This window comes from Gopherus flavomarginatus, chromosome 4 (genome assembly GCF_025201925.1).
Source record: "Gopherus flavomarginatus isolate rGopFla2 chromosome 4, rGopFla2.mat.asm, whole genome shotgun sequence".
NCBI lineage: Eukaryota > Metazoa > Chordata > Testudines > Testudinidae > Gopherus > Gopherus flavomarginatus.
The window spans coordinates 214,479,900-214,498,570 of record NC_066620.1 but is presented as its reverse complement, the minus strand read 5'-3'; the positions used below and the strand labels follow the sequence as shown (position 1 = coordinate 214,498,570).

The 18,671-nt window shown below is 52.2% G+C and overlaps 1 protein-coding gene across 1 annotated transcript; it reads right to left on the bottom strand.

The window, feature by feature from the left end:
- Positions 1-6,275: 6,275 nt before the first annotated feature.
- On the bottom strand, positions 6,276-8,823 carry LOC127048882 (zinc finger and SCAN domain-containing protein 29-like). Its single transcript, XM_050948966.1, has 2 exons — positions 7,918-8,823; positions 6,276-7,080 (listed from the first exon to the last, which is right to left on the bottom strand). Exons 1-2 carry the CDS (start codon positions 8,321-8,323, stop codon positions 6,995-6,997), a joined length of 492 nt encoding a protein of 163 aa, XP_050804923.1. The 5' UTR covers positions 8,324-8,823; the 3' UTR covers positions 6,276-6,994.
- Between the last annotated feature and the right edge of the window lie 9,848 nt (positions 8,824-18,671).

The following is an 18,671-nucleotide window of genomic DNA, read 5'->3' as shown; positions in this document are numbered from 1 at the left end:
AGATAACGATAGAGAACAAGGAGAGCTAGGGACGTGGAGGACAGCTATGCCGCGCTCCACAGTTCCAACGACCGACACGGCGGTAAGAAGGAACTGAGGAGCGGGTGGGCCGGCAGGGATATATATTGGGCGCCATGGCGGCGCCACTCCAGGGGGCGACCTGCCGGCCCACTGGAGTTGCTAGGGTAAAAAAGTTTCCGACGAACGTGCACGCGCGGCGCGCACACCTAACTGGAATGGATGTGAGCAATCACTCGAAGAAGAACTCAGCGTTCTTCTTCGAGTGATTGCTCACATCCATTCCAGTTAGGTGTGCGCGCCGCGCGTGCATATTCGTCGGAAAACTTTTACCCTAGCAACTCCAGTGGGCCGGCAGGTCGCCCCCTGGAGTGGCGCCATCATGGCGCTTGATATATACCCCTGCCGGCCCACCCGCTCCTCAGTTCCTTCTTACCGCCCGTGTCGGTCGTTGGAACAGTGGAGCGCGGCTTAGCTGACCTCCACTTCCCTAGCTACTCGTAGTTCTCGTATATAGTTATGCAGTTACAATCCTTTTATATATATATTTGTATAGTTATACGTTTTTTCTCTGCTAACATAGTTAGTTTAGTAATTGTTAGCAGGGTTCAGGAAGTAGCCCCTTCCATGAACCCGGTGCCGGAGCTCATGCACGGCTCACCGGGTTTTAAAATGGGCTCGGCCTGCCAGAAGCCGATGCCGAAGGGAGATCCACACGACTCCTGTTTGAAGTGCCTCAGGGAATTGCACTTGACAGCTAAGTGCCCCATTTGCAAGGCTTTTAAGCCGAGAACAAAAAGGAGCGGGACTTTCACTTACCCCTCCACCTTCGGCGCCGAGCGATGATCAAGCGGCTGGCAGAAGCGCCTCCTCGGCACCGGACCCCGCCGGTACTACCAAGGCCTTTCGGCACCGGCCGTCGCCGGCACCGAAGTCGACTCGGCACCGCTCCCTTCCTCCGAGGTCGAGAGAGCCTGCAATTCCTGCTGGTGCCTGACGGCTCCCCGGCACGCGCCGTGGTTGAGCCCCCTGCTCCTGCTGCTTCCGTGCCACCTGCATCGCAGCCAGAGAGCTCGCCTAAGTCGGATTGCCCGGCACCGACACCTGCAGAGGCACCGATGACATCGGCACCGTCGATTCCAGTCCCCCAGGGCCATTGAATCCAGTGCCTGACAGCTCCCCGGCACGCGCCGTGGTAGAGCTTCTGCTCCTGCTGCTTCCGTGCCAACTGCACCGCAGCCAGAGAGCTCGTCTAAGTCGGATCGCCCGGCACCGACACCTGCTGAGGCACCGACGACGTCGGCACCGTCGATCCCGGTCCCACAAGGGGCGTAGAATCCGGTGCCTGACGGCTCCCCGGCCCGCGCCGTGGTTGAGCTACTGCTCCTGCTGCTTCCGTGCCAACGGCACCGCAGCCAGAGAGCTCGTCTAGGTCGGATCGCCTGGCACCAACACCTGCTGCAGCACCGACGACGTCGGCACCGTCGATCCCGGTCCCACAAGGGCCGTAGAATCCGGTGCCTGACGGCTCCCCGGCCCGCGCCGTGGTTGAGCTACTGCTCCTGCTGCTTCCGTGCCAACGGCACCACAGCCAGAGAGCTCGTCTAAGTCGGATTTCCCAGCACCGACGCCTCTGAGGCACCGACAACGTCGGCACCGTCGATTCCAGTCCCATAAGGGCCGTAGAATCCGGTGCCTGACGGCTCCCCGGCGCGCGCCGTGGTTGAGCTTATTGCTCCTGCTGCTTCCGTGCTGATGGCACCGCAGCCGGACAGCTCATCTAACTCGGATCGCCCGGCACCGACGCCTACCGAAGCTCTGACGACCTCGGTACCGTCGATCCCGGTCCCACGAGGGCCGTCGAATCCGGTGCCTGACAGCTCCCCAGTATGCACTGTGGTTGAGCCTGCTGTTCCCTCCACGCTGGAGACGTTACCAACGGCGAGGGATCTCATTGCCATGACAGAGTCGATGCTGCCTGACCCCGGCACCGCCGGTGCGGGTGACACAGTCTCTTCATGTGACCATCCTCTGTCAACACAGCAGAGCGGCACCGTTCATGATCACGGTCCCGCAGACACTCCAGATCCTGTCGGCACGCCCGACACCACTTGCAGTCCCGGTGCTGTTTTCCTCATCGGTACTGGTCGCACTCGCTGCACCGGTCGGTATCCCGTTCGCCGACCTGCTATCGGCACCGTTCCGACTCCCGGGTCCGCGACAGGTACCTTGACTCCTGTAGCCTCTCCCCGAGCCTCGAGATCTCGGTCGACCTCCAGGCACCATTCTGGTTGTGGGTCTGGATCTCGTTCCAGGTACCGTTACGCCTCCCGGTGCCGGTTCCCGGTGCCGAGTTGGGCAAGGTCCGATAGAGTCAGAGACTCTGCCTGTGCCTTCTTTTAGTACCTCCATGGCCATCCGGACACGCATCTGTGTCATCCCACATGCGCAGATCTTATGCTCAGGACCACGATTCTGATATGATGGCCAGCGGGCGCCAGCCCCGAAACCGAAAGAGGCTTGGCAAATGAACCTGTTTGGCCGCCAGGTGTACTCTGCAGAGGCCCTGCAGCTCTGGGTAGCAAAGCAACAAGGCTTGCTTAGCTGCGATAATTATAGCACCTGGGTGGAGGTAGTTTAGTTTATGGAGTTTCTCCCTCAAAACTCCCGCCAAGAGTTCGCTGCCGTCTTGGAGGACGGGGGAAAAAAAAAGGTACCCAGAGCGTCCCTCCAGGCCTCGTTGGACGCAGCAGACTCTGCAGCCAGGACTCTGGCCTTTGGTGTCGCCATGAGGTGCATCTCATGGCTTCAGGTTTCAAACCTCCGGCCGGAGCTGCAGTAGGCCATTCAGGATTTACCCTTTGTTGGCAAGCGGCAAGGACAGCCCCAGGCTGTCAAGCCTGATGGACAATAGGGTCCTAATGCGCTCTCTCAGCATGCATATGCCAGCGACCAAACGCAGGCCTTTCTGTCCCCAGCCGCCATACTCTGTGCCTAGCCAGAGACAGGACTTTGGCAAACGGCGAGGCCAAGGTGGTCGCAGACGAACGTCAGGACCCTTAAGAGCCAAGGTCAAGGTCCCTCGCAATTACCACTGGGACCAAAGACGAACCTTCCAGGGTGCGCCTGAGGGCGGTGTACCAGTCACAGGCCGGGATCCCAATCCCGCTTTCTCCTGCCGTGGCCCCAGTTAATTTCAGATCGCTGGATCCTGCGCACGGTGGAGCATAGGTACCACCTCTAATTTGTTCCAGCTCGGTCCCCCTTCAGGGACCCCTCTCACGAGCAATTCCTCGTACAAGAGGTGCAGACGCCGATGGACGAAAGGGGCAAGGGGTTTTACTCCCGTTATGCCCTAGTCCCCCACTCGAACGCAGGTCTCAGACCTTCCTAGTTCTGCACGGACTCAACCGGTTTAGGATAAGGTTGAAGTTCCGCACGGTATCCCTGGGAACCATTATTCCATCCTTGCCTCCTGGGGGCTACTATGCCGCCCTGGATATGAAGGACGCGTACTTTCGCAACGCCATCTTCCCTCCGCGCAGGAGATACCTCCGCTTTCTAGCCAACTGTCAGTACTTCTGGTTTACGGCCATAGTCGCCGCCTACCTTCGCTGATGTCGGATATGCGTTTTTCTGTATCTGGACGATTCGCTTATCCGAGGAGACTCTGAGACACAAACCACTCAGCGCGTGGGCATCGTCACGGTCTTATTAACAGGTCAAAGCCTGATGATTACTATAGAGCAATCCACTCTGGTTCCCACGCAGAGGTTGGACTTCCTAGGAGCGATCCTGGTCTCCTACCTAGCCGGAGCCTGCTTATCACAACTGCGGTTTTAGGTGATGGCAACAATCATCTGAGGTCTGCAGGCTTTCCCAACGACCTCGGCTCGTACTTGTCTCAGTCTCCTGGGTCCATGGTTGCCCGCAAGTTTGTAACCAAACACGCCAAGCTCCGCCTCCGTCCTCTCCAAGTCCGGCTCACCTCGGCGTACCACCCGGACAGGGAGCCAATAGTCATGGTAGTCACCGTTCCCTCGAGCACCTTAGGCTCCCTAGAGTGGTGACTAACCCACTCCCTGGTGTGGGCAGGGATGCGGTTTCATCCGCCCCAGCCCTCACTGCCCCTGACGACGGACGCGTCATCTCTCTGCTCAAGTGCTCATGGTCACTCCGAGCTTAAGGCCTTTGGTCTTCTCGGGAACTGGCATTCCACATCAATGCCCCAAAAATGAGAGTAGTCCGCCTGGCGTGCCAGGGGTTCCAGCGGCAGCTGCGAGGCCGTTGTATCTCGGTGTTTACAGCCAACACAGCGGCCATGTGCTTCATAAATATCCAGGGAGGGACATGGTCCTCCCCCCCCCTTTTTTTTTGTCAGGAGGCCATCCATTTCCGGAACTTTTGCATGGCCCACTCGATGGAGCTGGTGACGTCCTTTCTCCCAGGCGTTCGGAACGTCTTGGCGCTTTCACTCAGCAGGTCTTTCCTGTCTTACGAGTGATCACTCTGCCCCATGTGAGGCGTTCTGCTCTCCAGAAGCGGAGATGTTTCCTCACATAGACCTGTTCGCTCACCGTGAGAGCAGAAAATGCCAGATGTTCTGCTCCTTCCAAGGTCTCTCTTCGGGATCGATCTTGGACGCATTCCTGATGCCGTGGAAAGGCCAACTCCATTATGCCTTCCCACTGTTCCCACTGGTTCATTAGGTCCTGCTCAAACTCCGCAGGGGCAGAGCGCGCATCATCATGATCACTCCAGAGTGGTCCAGGCAGCACTGATATACCACGTTGCTCGGCCTGTCAATAACAGACCCAATTACCCTGCCAGCCCACCCAGACCTCATCACTCAGGGCAACGACAGGCTTCGTCACTCGGACCTGCAGCCTCTTCGCCTCACGGTGTGGCTGCTGCGTAACTGAGCCGGGGTGACAGGAAGCCTTCCACCTGGTCAACGTACCGGGCCAGGTGGAAGCGTTTCTTCTACAGCTGCTATACGCTCGATCTTGCTCCTGCTGAGGTCTCGATCCCCTCTATTTGGCCTGCCTCTGGCCTTCAGCGGCAGGACCTGGCGGTATCATCGCTGAGGATACACTCAGCAGCCATCTCTACCTTCCAGCCAGGCTAAGGTGGACGTTCCGTGTTCTCACGCTCTAAGGGTTCGAGATCCCTCAAGGGCTTGGAGAGCTTGCACCCTCGGGTGCGCCGCCCAGCCCCGACCTGGGACCTCAACCTATTTTTAACCAGACTTATGTCTCCCCCAGTCGAGCCGTTCACGACTGGCCCTCTGATATGCCTGTCTTGGACGACAACTTTCCTCGTAGCTGTTACATCAGCCAGACGAGTTTCCGAGCTCAGAGCTCTTACGGGGGTTCCCCCGTACACTAGATTTCACAAAGACAAGGTGCAGTTATGACCGCACCCGGCTTTCCTCCCTAAGGTGGTTTCGGCCTTTCATGTTACCCACAGCTCAACGCAATGGGCACAACCATTGCACTCCTTGGACATCTGTGGAGTGCTCGTATTTATATTGCGCTGACAGAACCATTTCGTAAGGTGCCCCAGCTCTGTCTTGGTAGCGGGCCAAAGGGAGGGCTTGCTTGTTTTCCTCTCAGAGGATCTCATCTCGGGTGATGGCAGACTTCCACACTTGTTATGATTTGGCTCATATTTCCCCAAGCCACATCATCGTGCAGTTTACCAGGGCTCAGGCTTCATCTGCCGCCTTGCTGGCTCGTGTTCCTACACATGAGATCTGTCGCGCAGCTCCATTGGTCCTCGGTCCATACCTTTGCTTCGCAGTATGCCCTGGTTCAACAGACAAGAGATGCTGTAGCCCCTGGCTCAGCAGTTTTCATTCTGCCACATTTCACTCCGACCCCACCGCCTACGTAAGGCTTGGGATTCACCTAACTGGAATGGATATGAGCAATCACTCGAAGAAGAAAAGACGGTTACTCACCTTTGTAACTGTTGTTCTTCGAGATGTGTTGCTCATATCCATTCCACACCCGCCCTCCTTCCCCACTGTCGGAGTAGCCGGCAAGAAGGAACTGAGGAGCGGGTGGGCCGGCAGGGGTATATATCAAGCGCCATGATGGCGCCACTCCAGGGGGCGACCTGCCGGCCCACCGAGTTGCTAGGGTAAAAGTTTTCCGACGAATGTGCACGCGCGGCGCGCACACCTAACTGGAATGGATATGAGCAACACATCTCGAAGAACAACAGTTACAAAGGTGAGTAACCGTCTTTTCTATGGGGGACGGAGCGAGGGAGGTTTGGAGGAAGGGGGAGGGAGGTTGGAAAGAAGAAAGTGCATCAGAGAAGACAGAACAAGAATTCTCATGGACCAGGGTACGGTATGGCTGCTTTCTTTGTTTTCCCTTTATTACCCATATCCCCAATTGTCAAATCCTGATGCTGATAACTAGCTTCCGTGCAGCTTTCCAAAGCTGCTTGCTTTACTTCATTACCAAACTACAGTCACACTGCCTTAATAGCATGACCTGAGAGTAAAAATAGGCAAAGGTGCCATGGGAGAAGTTTGGATCATTAGAGGAGGGAAAAAAACAGGACACAAAGGGCTTTTCAATTTAATGAAAGCCTTCTGGTTGGAGTGTCCGCAGCGGTGGAGGGGGCTGGTGCAGAGAGCCTTCCCCCACGCGTTCTTACACGCCTGGTTCTGGAAGGTGTGGGACAGGGTGAGTACTGAGGGAGGTTATACACGGGCTGTAGGGGCATTCTGAAACCACGGAGCTCTTGCAGCATATCGCGGAGGATGTCAGTCTGATCACGAAGAAGATCCACAGTTGCTGCTCGCCAGCGCTGATCTTCCTGCCACCTGACATCATTTTTGGCGTCCCTCCTGTCTTCGCGTTGACTGGCAGCCTCCCTGTACTTTGCGACCAATTGTTTCCAGTCCCCCTGCTGAGCTCTCTCTGTACGGGTTTCTGCCATAATTTCGGTGAACATGTCCTCACGCGTCCTCCTTTTCCTCAGTCTTCTTATGATACCCCCCCCCACGTAGAGGAGAAGCGAGAGGGAGGCTGGAGAAATGTGCAGCTGTGTGTGGGGGGGTGGGGATTGGAAAGAGTGATAAAAGAATCATAAGAGACACATTTCACACAACAATGCATACAGTCTTTCTCCTCACTGACCTGTGCCTGTTACCGAACCTTGAACATGTTACTTTACCACAAGGTCGCCTTAGGATTCCTTTAATACTTATTGCTTGTGGCTGAGGACAGAGATTTCTGCTCAGACGCAGGTCAGGGGAGCACACAGACCGTGTCCGGAGAAAATGGTAAGTTAATAATGGCTAGTAATCCCTGTAGTAGATTGTACTGGTAATCAAGCTGGTCTCCTTCCCCGGTTTGCTCTCGCCTTCCCCGAACAAGCAGGTCTCCTTCCCTGCGGTTTGCTGGGTGGTTCGGGGAACGCGAGAGCAAACCGCGGCGAAGCTGGTCTCCTTCCCCGGTTTGCTCTCGCGTTCCCCGAAACCCGAACAAGCAGGTCTCCTTCCCTGCGGTTTGCTGGGTGGTTCGGGGAACGCGAGAGCAAACCGCGGCGAAGCTGGTCTCCTTCCCCGGTTTGCTCTCGCGTTCCCCGAACAAGCAGGTCTCCTTCCCTGCGGTTTGCTGGGTGGTTCGGGGAACGCGAGAGCAAACCGCGGCGAAGCTGGTCTCCTTCCCCGGTTTGCTCTCGCGTTCCCCGAACAAGCAGGATGAATCCGCCCTGTTATAATGGAGACTTTTCTAAAAACCACCTCATGGGTCACTGTTTTAGGAAAGGTTTTTAATCTACTTGGTCAGTGACTCTAAGTACAGGTAGTGATTTGAAGCACCCAGTAAAAAAGGCTTACATTAAACCGAAGCTTTTATTAAAAGAAATTACACTCACCAGAGGACGGTCCCTCAGCTTCATTTTCTGGAGTACTGCCTTGAGATGGCTGGCAGGGAACCTCAGTAAGGGTGAGGAAAAGATCCTGGCTGTTTGGGGGGATAAAATGCTCTGTGCTCTCTGCTGGAGCCTCCTCCTCTTGGTCCTCATCATACTGATCATCGCCATCAAATAAATCTTCCGTAGTGGCAGGAATCACGACGCCCACCTCTGAATCCACAGACAAGGGGGGGTTCGTCGTTGCGCTGTTCCCCAATATTGCGTTAAGCTCGTCGTAGAACTGGCATGTTTTGGGGGCAGAGCCTGACCTGCCCTTTGCTGCTTTGGTCTTCTGATACGCCTGTCTGAGCTCTTTCACTTTCACTCGGCACTGTAACGAGTCCCTGGTATGTCCCCTCTCCCGCATGGCATTAGAAATTTTTTCAAAGGTTTTCTCATTTCATCTGCTCGAGCGCAGTTCTGAAAGCACTGACTCTTCTCCCCATACAGCTATCAGATCGAGTAACTCCTGTGTGCTCCATGCTGGAGCTCTTTTCCTATTCTCAGGAGACTGCATTCTTCTCTCTGCTGCTGAGAGCTCCACGCTGTGCAAGCAGGAAATGGAATTTCAAAGTTCCCGGGGCTTTTCCTGTTTACCTGGCCAGCAGTAGAGTTCCTTTACCTGTGTAGAGCGGCCACTAGAGCACTGTGGGATACGTCCCGGAGGCCATTAACTTCGATGTCTGTCCACACTAGCATAAAATCGATTTTAAGAAATCGATTTTGGGGTTACTCCTCTCGTTTAGATGGAGTTCCAAAATCGATTTTAGGGACCCTTAAAATCGATTTTATGCACTCTGTAGTGTGGACGGTTACAGCTTTAAATCGATTTAGAGCTCTTAAAATCGATTTAAAGCTCTAGTCTGGACCTGCCCAAACTAACAAACAAAAAAAAAAGAAATGTTTTCTGCTACCTACGCGGAGGCCAGCAGGTTTAACAATTTTAAGAGCTCTTTATTTTCCTGCTACCCACACGGGGGTCAGCAGGTTTTTGGTTAACCAAAAATAGAACTGTGCTCTGTAGAGCCGGTTGTGTGCACACAAATTGGTTTACAATAAGTGAGTCAAAAATACCAATAATCCCCCTTTCGCTATTCTCCATCAAAATGTTGTACCAATTATATTAGACTAGTAAAAACGAGCAGGATCTTATTAAAGGGGACAAGGCAAAGATGCCACATTTATTGTCAATACCATAATAAAATAAAAGATAACAGCAAACAATGTTGTTTGGCTACTTATTCCTATGATTACTTATATATATATATATCCATTCACACAATCATTCATACAGGTTCTATATAGATATTATAGTTACCAGCCTAAAGTTGCTTGTGACAGAATACTGGCCAAGTATCCTGTACACAAGAGTGGAGCCGAGTCCGGGTCAGGTGCACCTGATGCTCCTGGAGGCTGGCAGCAGAACCATAGACTCAAAGTCCTCAGTCTTTAGAGTCCAGTTTTATAGGGATTTTTCCCTATGTTAGTTTATGGGAGTTGTTTCATTCTGCTGTTGCTTGATCAATCAGCAGGTGGCTGGCTCCATTCTGTTCATTCTGCTGTTGCTCGATCAATCAGCAGGTGGTTGGCTCCATTCTGTAGGTGCTTGGGGTGGATTCCAGTTCGCCCTCCGGGGGTCATCTGGTTGATTCCACTTGACACCTTCTTCGGCCGACACTGAATTTTTCAGGCTGGTAACTCCCTAACCATTCATTCATCATTTAAACTAGGCACTCATTCACATACACTCTTTATCTTTTGGGGTGTTAAACTAGGCACTCATTCAAATACCCTTTTAGCTTTAGATAAAAATGAATTTACAGAGGTGGGGGTCTCTATTTGTAGTAATTGTACAGTTTTGCCTGAGGCATAGGGTCAATTGACGGCTTGCGCGCTGAGTCAATTGACCAATCTAGCTGCTTACAGAGTCAATTGACGGCTTGCGCGCTGAGTTAATTGACCAATTTAGTTACAAAGTTTCACTTAGGGAACAGGTACTTGGAGTCTATTGACATTTAACAAGTTTTATACAAAGTATCTCTTTGGCTTCACACAGACACAGCTATTCCTAACAATAAATCATTACAAATTTACTTCTAACATAAACCTTAAGTTATAAAGTATCACTTAACAATAAATCAATAAATCATTCCAATTTTACTTCTAACATAACCCTTAAGTTCTAAAGTATTAATTAACAATAAATCAATAAATCATTTCTCACATAAACCATGTTTAATATAAACCTTTAAATATCCCTACACTCCAACGCATCATGTGCAGATGATGGAAAAGCTGGACCAAGACCCTCTGTCAAGCACCGTTCAATGCAACGTGCAGAGATAGCATCCCAGGCTTTCCCACTGAGGTGACAGATTTCTTTCAAGTTGAGTGATGCCAGTGATGTGTGGACAGAGGAGTCGTTACCCGCTACCATCCACTTGATCATTTCCCGACGATAGTTTTGTTTAAGTACCGATATGCTGCCTTGGTCCAGTGGCTGGATTTCTGATGTAGTGTTTTTCGGGAGATAAGAGACTTTAATCTTGCCGTCACGACTGACAAGATTTTCTGCCAGGGGGTGGGCAGGGCAATTATCCAGCAGGAGGAGAGCTTTTTCCTCCTGCTTCAGTTTTCCAAATGAGCCCGAACAGCTGGCACGACACTTTTATGGAACCAGTCTTTAAATATGGAGCCGTTCATCCAGGCATGCTTGCTGTTGGTGTATTCAAAGGGAAGGGCTTTCATGTTAACATGATGAAAACATCTGGGAGACCTCGCTTGTCCGATCATCAGAGGTCTGAGTTTGTGGCTGCCAGACTTGTTGACGCAAAACAAGAGAGTGACTGGGTCCTTTCTCTGCTTAAAGCCTTCTCGTTTGTAACTGTCAGTCTTGGTTGTGAGGGTGCGATCGGGTAACATTTTAAAGCATAAGCCAGTCTCGTCGCAGTTGTAAACTTGATCGCCTGTCTAGCAACCTTCCTCCAGCAACTTTTGATGCTCAGTTAGGTAGGAATCAGCAGCCTCTTTACCAGTTGAGCGGATTTCCCCAGACACAAAAACTTGGCTTTAGTGTGCCTTTTCTTGAATCTGTCCAGCCAGCCGTTACTCGCCTTACATTTGGATTCATTTCCATTGATAAGGCGATCAAATTTCTCTGCTTGAGCTTTCAGAATAGGGCCAGAAATAGGAACGCCTTCTGAGTAGTGTAACTGAGGCTGGAGCCAATCACTCTAAGAAGGCCCATGGGATGTTATCTCAAGTATATTAGACCAATAAAGACCAGCAGGATCTTATTAAAGGGGACAAGACATTTGTCACATTTATTGTAAATACCATAATAAAACAAAGATAACAGTAAACAACGTTGTTTGGCTACATATTCCTAGTACTACCCAGGTATCCTGTACACAAGAGTGGAGCCGAGTCTGGGTCTGGTGCGCGCCTGATGCTCCTGGAGGCTGGCAGCAGAACCAGAGACTCAAAGACTTATTCTTCAGAGTCCAGTTTTGTGGGAATTTATCCCTGTGTCAGTCCATGAGAGCTGCTTCATTCTGCTGCTGTTAAATCAGTCAGCAGGTGGCTGGCTCCATGTTGTCGGGTGTTTGTTTTTCCTTCCTTTGAGGTGGTGGGGTGGATTCCAGTTTGCCCTCTTGCTGTGTGGGTTGATCCCACTTGACACCTTCTTCGGCAGACACTGAATTCTTCAGGCTGGGTCTTTGCCCATTACTTTGGGAGAGGCTCATTTATTCGGGTTACTTTTCTGGGGAAGGGGATTCTGTAATTCTGTCAGTGTACTGCTTGTGTCACTTGTGTGTTCATATGAGCTCTACTTCTCCCTTCTGCAAGTCCCCTCCCAGTGGAGCTACCCTGCAGGACCTACGTTCCTCAGGGCTGGGTTCCTTCAGCTCCAAAACCAGATGAGCACACACCCACCCACACATACATTAACAGAGCAAGTCTGAGCGGACCGGGTCAATCAGCACTGTCAAGCTGACCCCTTATATGTCCTTGGACTCACTGGGATGGACGAAGCAGCACTTTCAAGCTGACTCTTCTTATGCCCCTGGGCTCCATGGACTGGGTCAAGCAGCGCTTTCAAGCTGTTACCCTCATGTGTCCCAGATTCAGCACGTCCCTATCCCCACTCTCACAACACAATTGTACTGGCAGTAACCTACTTGATGAGCAAACGCCACAGGATTTGGGGCGCTGCAGGGATCTTTAGCTTTGGTAAAAGAAGCGTTGCTGCAGAGTAAATGGGAGAAGCTAAAAACACAAAAGAGTGAGGTTCAGCAAGAGAGAGAGAAGCAACCAGCTTAACCATACAAGTTATTTATTGAATACGGGTGATAACTACACAAGGAGGCTAAACCAACATAACCTACATTATTAAAGGCTAATACCTAAGGTAGAAAGGAAAAATGAAAAGAGAAAGAGAGAGAGGAAGGGGATCTCACCACTCCCTGAAGCTTGAACTGGTCGGGGTTCCCAGATGATGCTGGTAGCGGAGGGTCCTAAGGGCAGGAGGCAGGCAGAGTCCCCAGCACGATCAGTCAGGAGAGTAGGGAGTCCCCATGGAACTGGGGCAGAGTTTGGATCTGAGCATCAGAACACTGACTGGAGGGTGAGTAGGGATTTTTGTAGAGAAAATACAATTGTTCAGGGGAGAACAATAGATTTGTTTATAGGTGAGGCTGATAACTCAAGAGTTTTCTTTAGGCTAGGCAAAAGGAGCTGATCACTCTTGGCTAGGGGTGGTATTTTCTTCCAGGGAGCTCACAATGCAACTAGGCGGCTTTACTATTTGGATATCAATTAAGGATTCATTACTAGAATTGGTCTGATAATTGCTGAGCTGGGTGTGTGCAGGCCTAGGTTCATTAGCATCTGGAGCAGAGATCCCCATGATGCAGTGCTTCCCTGCTTTTTCTAGTCCCAGAATTCAGTGTGGTTCTTGGTTCTCCATTCTGTATGCAAATTGAGATGTCTTCCTGTCCCATCTTTCATGCAGATGAGGCTAGGGGAGTCTTCTCTGCTCTCCATTCTGTATGCTAATAGAGATGTCTTAATCTTGTCACCCTTGTCAGGAGGGGTCTGGATGTGTCTCCCAATGCCCTTCACTGCTCTCTGCAAGTTCTTTTCTCTGATGGGTTTTGGTTTAAGCAGAGGCTGAGGGGTGGCGGGGGCGGGGAGTCTTTCATGAGTCAGGCTGGATACTGCACCCTGGTTCCCCAAGAACACAGAGGTGTCTGCTATCAATGCCCTAACCTTTCAGGGTGTTACCAATTTATGTGAGACTCCCTGTCTTTTATTATTCAAAAATAAAGTGAGATGAAAACTTACAGAGGGTGGGGGTCTCTATCTGTGTACTATAACAGCTACTGTTTTGGTTTACCGTGGTGATTACAAAGTAGTAATTACACAGTTTTGCCTGAGGCACAGAGTCAATTGATGGCTCTTGTGCTGAGTCAATTAACCAATTAACAGCTTACAGCGGCCCGTTACAAAGTAAAGTAGCAACTACAAAGTGTCACTTAGAGAAGGGGCACTTAGAGTCAATTAACATTTAACAAGTTTTATACAAAGTATTTCTTTGAGCAGGCTTCACACAGATACAGCTGGTGGCTTGCAGGTTAGAGGCTAAATCTCGGGAATCACATTTATTTCTAATATAAACCTTTAGTTATAAAGTATCAATTAACAATCATTTCTAGCAATAAATCATTTTTATATAAACCATGTCTAATATAAACCTTGTTTAATATTCCTACAGAGAAACAGAATCGGGCACCAAAGGCAGAGGCTGGAGACAGGCAGATTTTATCCTGAGAGGGAAAAAAAATGTAGGAATTTTCAAATAAAAGCGCGTTGTAGAAGACAAGATTGCAGGTGTAAATCAAGGCTTGCAACCTAGATTTCTACCTAGCAAAAGTGGTTTAAACAGAAATTAATATGACAGCAAAAGGGAAACTGAGGCAGGATAGCACTTTAGAAATAACATTGGGAAACAACTTAGAAGATTTTGTTAAAAAGACAGGACATGGTCCTTGGCCTGGTGCTTACCAGCAACTGTGTAAGCAATGGGTCCAACCTAAGAAAAAAGGAATTTTCTCAGGAGAACCCTCAGAGGAATCCCCAGAACAGACTAGTTCTGTTAACCCGTGAGAGGACATGGATCCCGCCTTCTGCTCAAACGACTGACACCCAAACAGTAATCCTTCCAGAACAAAATGATCTTCGTTTAAAGGAAATAATCAGTTACAATATGTTTAATAGTCAAGAAAGACTGCACTGTGAGACATGACATCTAACATAACACAATTGCTTTGCAGTCAGAAATCCTATATTAAGGCGGTGCAATAGACTTCTCAGAGCACTGCTGGGGCCTGGGATCAGGGTGCCAGGGATCCTCCTGCCCTCCCCTGTGCTTCTGGAGGGGACCAGTTCAGGGCACGTGCGCTTCCCCCACGTACCCACACGGTGCTGCTGCCGGGGAGTGGAGGCTTCCAGGCCACAGTGCTTGTCTGCTGGGGTTGGGGTGCCCATTTTTTGAGGGCCACCCAATTGACCGGGCCCCAGGCATGGGTCTCATGAGCCCATTGGCTAATCCACAATTAGTCACACCTAGTTCTGTGAGAGAGCCCCATGCTGGCTCCCTTCAGGAAACCCAACTGAAACCTTCTTGGTCTCTTGCAATCTGTGGTGTCTCAGGGACCCGTATGCCCAGCGTCTCCCTTTCCCTTGTACTGCCATGTTTGAAAGGAGGTTCAGCAAGGTCTTTTGGCACACTTGGCCTTCTGTAGGAGTCAGGAGCTCTGCGTTGTCTGCCACTACATGATACGGAGTAAGTCACTTCCCCTTGGTGTTCCTTGGGTGTACGTTCTGTAGAACAGGGATGAGGAGACTGACCTGCTCACAGGGGTGTTGTAAGGTCTCATTAACCAATGTCTGCTAAGTGCTTTGAAATCCTTCCATCAAAGCTGCTCTAAAAGGGCAAAGTCCTGTATTATTAATTCTTATTTATTGATCCCTGTTTTATTTCATTATACACCTGTAATCTGATGGGGAAATCCTTCCAGAAGCTAAGGATCAAATTCAGCCCCCACTGAAGACAGTGGGAATTACTACACTGAGGCTAAATACAACCCTAAATAAGAAGGAATTTAAGCATTTAAATCTACCACCGTATCACGGAGACATTTTAAAAACCAAAACACTGGGACCCTTTGCTACCAGTGCAGACCTCTCTGTCCCCGGCACAGCGTGGTTGGGAGAGGTCTAGTCTGGCAATCTGAGCACAGGATTGGGAGCTGGGAATGCCTGTGATCTGATCCCAGCTCACTCACTGGCTCTGTGTGTCCCTGGGAGAGCCATTTTCACCGCTCTGTGCCTCAGTTTCCCCATATGTACAGCAAGAATAGCTGTGACATCAGTCCAAGGGGCAGATGTAATGACTGATGGTTTGTTTGTAAAGCAGAAGAGGAAAAGCAGATTGTGCTTTTGTCGTGGCACAGGTGGGCACAGTCCCCCAGGCTGGCAGGCATCGTCATTAGCCATGGCACAGCTTTTAGGCTGCCTGGCTGGCTCAGACATCCATTGGGCTCTTTTACAGTCTAGGCCAGAGGTGGGCAAACTATGGGCGTGGGACCGTCCTGCCCGGCCCCTGAGGTCTCGGCTGGGGAGGTTAGCCCCTGCCCCCGCAGTCTCAGCTCGCCATGCCACCAGGACTATAGATGCCGGGGCTGCGAACTCCTGCTGTTCAGCGCGATGGTGTGGCTGACTTTGGCCGGGAGGCGCGGTTGCTGGTCCTGGTGCTCTGAGTGGTGTGGTAAGAGGACAGGGAGCGAGGGGGTTGGGTAACGGGCAGGGGGTCCTGGGGGCAGTCAGGGGACAGGGAGCAGGGGGTGGTTGGATAGGTGTGGAAGTCCCATAGGGCCTGTCGGGGTGGGGGTATGGATGGAGTCAGGGGACAGGGAGCAGGAGGGGTTGGATAGGGCGTGGGGTCCCAGAGGGCCAGTTAGGGGTGGGAGATCCCAGGATGGGGTGGTCAGAGAAAAAGAGCGGGAGGGGTTGGATGGATGACGAGGCAGAGAGGAGTCCCCAGCCGCTCCAGCTGCCAGAGACTCCGACCACTTGGCGAAGCAGGCGGGAGTGGTGGGAGGCTCGATGGCAGGCATGGGTCTGGGTTTCTGGCTGCCATGCACTGCAGACAGCTGGCTCCCCCACGGTGTGTCCCCCACCACCTCCCTGGGTTCTTGGGCCCCTGCCAGGCCTGGGACAGCTTTGGTGGTAGGGTGCTGCCCCGGGCGCCTGCCCCAGCCCCACCATTATTCAAATACAGAGGCTGGACCATGCTGGGCAGGAGGCAGCACTGGTACCTGGTGGACGAGCATCCTGACCAGTGAGTGCTTCTTGCTCCAGGTCACCCCCCTCAGCCTGGGACCTGCAGAGCAACTGGTGTCCCTTCACCCCATCCCCCCACCAACGCCCCTGGGGGAGACCCAACACCTTCTGCCCCATCTCCCCCACCAGCGCTCCTGATCCAGTTTGTGGCCCGGCTCGGTTTGGAGGAAAACAGGAGCAGATCGACAGCAGGGGATGGCTCTGGGGTGGGAGGCCCGAGAGTTGTCTGGCTCCAGATTCGGGGTGGGGAGGACTCTGGTTCAGTAGGAGCCCTGTTCTGGGAGGGAGTGGGGAGGTTCAGGTCGAGAGGGATCAGTTCATAGAAGGGTCTGGTCCAGTTTGGGCTGGAAGGGAGGAGTCTAGTCCAGTTTGGGGGCTTTGGTCTGCAGAGGGATGCGGGTCTGGTCCAGTTTGGGGGGTTCAGTCTGGGGAAGGATGCAGGTCTGGTCCATTTTAGCCTGGGGAGGGTTGTTGGTCTGGTTTGATTTGGAGGGTTGGCCCGGTCTTTTGGGGGCACAGCTGGTCCTGATCCTAGTCTCTCTGCCTGGAGGGAAGGAAGGACTGGCAAGACTAGTATGAATAATGATGCTGTAAATAAAATGTATTAAAAATATGAAAAAATTTTATTGTTAAAATGTTTTAAACTGTTTTTTAAACCAGCCTTAATTTCATACAATAATTTAATTCAAACCCTGGTAGTTCATGAAAGACGAGCTAGTGTGTGGGTCCCTGTTAGTGGGAGCAGCACGCAGCTGGTGGTTTGTCCACCTTTGGCTTTTGTTCACTCCTTGTATCCTCTGTGTTTTATTCTGAATTTTTTTCTTCTAATATTTATTTTATGTGCACTTGTGTGTATTATTTTGCCCATGGGCTGCCAGTGCTGGTACCCTAACAGCAGCCACCTTCATCTGCAACATAACCTTGGAAATACTGTAAATAAAACCTGTGCAGCTGCGTGCTGTGTCAAAGACAACTCGTGTCGATCGCCTGTCTTCTGCAATCGTTCCCCATGGGGGCCTGTGGCGGGACAACTCAGTGGCGTGGCGCCTCCTGCTGGTTGTCCTGGGAATTAGCTCTTCCAGCCTCTGGAGCACCCTCTGCAGGCTGGTGTCTCACCTGCCGCTGGCCCCCATGTCCCTCCCAGACCTCGGTGCCCTTTACATCAGGTTTCTGCCCCAGCGGCAACCCACAGTCTGGGTCTCCCCACCCAGGGGAACCCCCAACCCTCTATCCCCATGTCACCTCAGTGGCTACTGCCAGTCACCATCTAGGCCCCGCTTCCTGCAGTCTGTAAACCATTCATCATCTGCAAGGGGGGTTGGACCAGCCGCCTCTGCCTGTCTCTGGGCTGCTCCTCTGCAGCCCCAGTACCCTTTGGGGGCCCTTAACTCAGCCTGCAGCCTGGGGCTTTGCTAGGCTGGAGCTCCCCAGCTCCTTTTGCCGTTCCCCAGCCCTGCTCCACCTCAGGTACCCTGTTCAGCTCCCAGGCAGCCAGGTCCTTCTCTGAGAATCTAGAGCAAGTTTTGCTGTCCCTGGCCCTCAGCCCTCCTATAGGGCCAGCTGTGGTCTGATTGGGGCATGGCCCCACCTCTGGCTGCTTCCCCAGTGAGCCTGGCCTTTTTCCAGACACAGCTCTCTCCCAGGGCTGCTTTAACCCCTTCAGGGCAGGAGCGGGGTGACCACATGCCCCACAAATATCTATTGCGCCAGGCCCACAAGAAGTTAACGTGTCCCTGGCTGGGTCTGCCTCTGATTTTGCCATCTGCGATAGGAGAAGGTAACGGCTCCCAGGCGGTTAATACACTGAGGGAGCGGCAGTGTGAGCTGATGCTCTGAGCACACAACTGGGAGTGCTCTGGTCTAGTCTGCTGCTGGGTGACCTGGGGGCCGGTCATTCCCCTGCTCTGTGCCTCCCTTTCCTTAGTAACATGGCAAGAATCACCGACTGCCTGGAGGGTTAATCCACCGGTCAGCAATGCACTTTGAGAATGCAAAACCAAAAACCCTGTGAAGGGCTCTTAGCGTCTCCTTGGGAGGCTCCAACCTGCCCCCTGCCCCTCGGGCATAGGGGCTGAGTTTTACTTCTCCCTGGGGGTGCTCCACCCCTGCTTTGCCCTGAGACCCTGCCCCCACTCCTCCCCAAGGCCCCACCCTTTCCTGCTTCTTCCCATCCCTGTTCTGCCCCCTCCCCTAAGGCTCTGCCCCCACTTAACCCCTCCCCGAGGCTGCTGCTTGCTGCTCTCCGCCCTTCCGCCAAGCCCCTCCCTGAGCCACCAAACAGCTGTTCAGCAACCCACTCACCCCAGTAG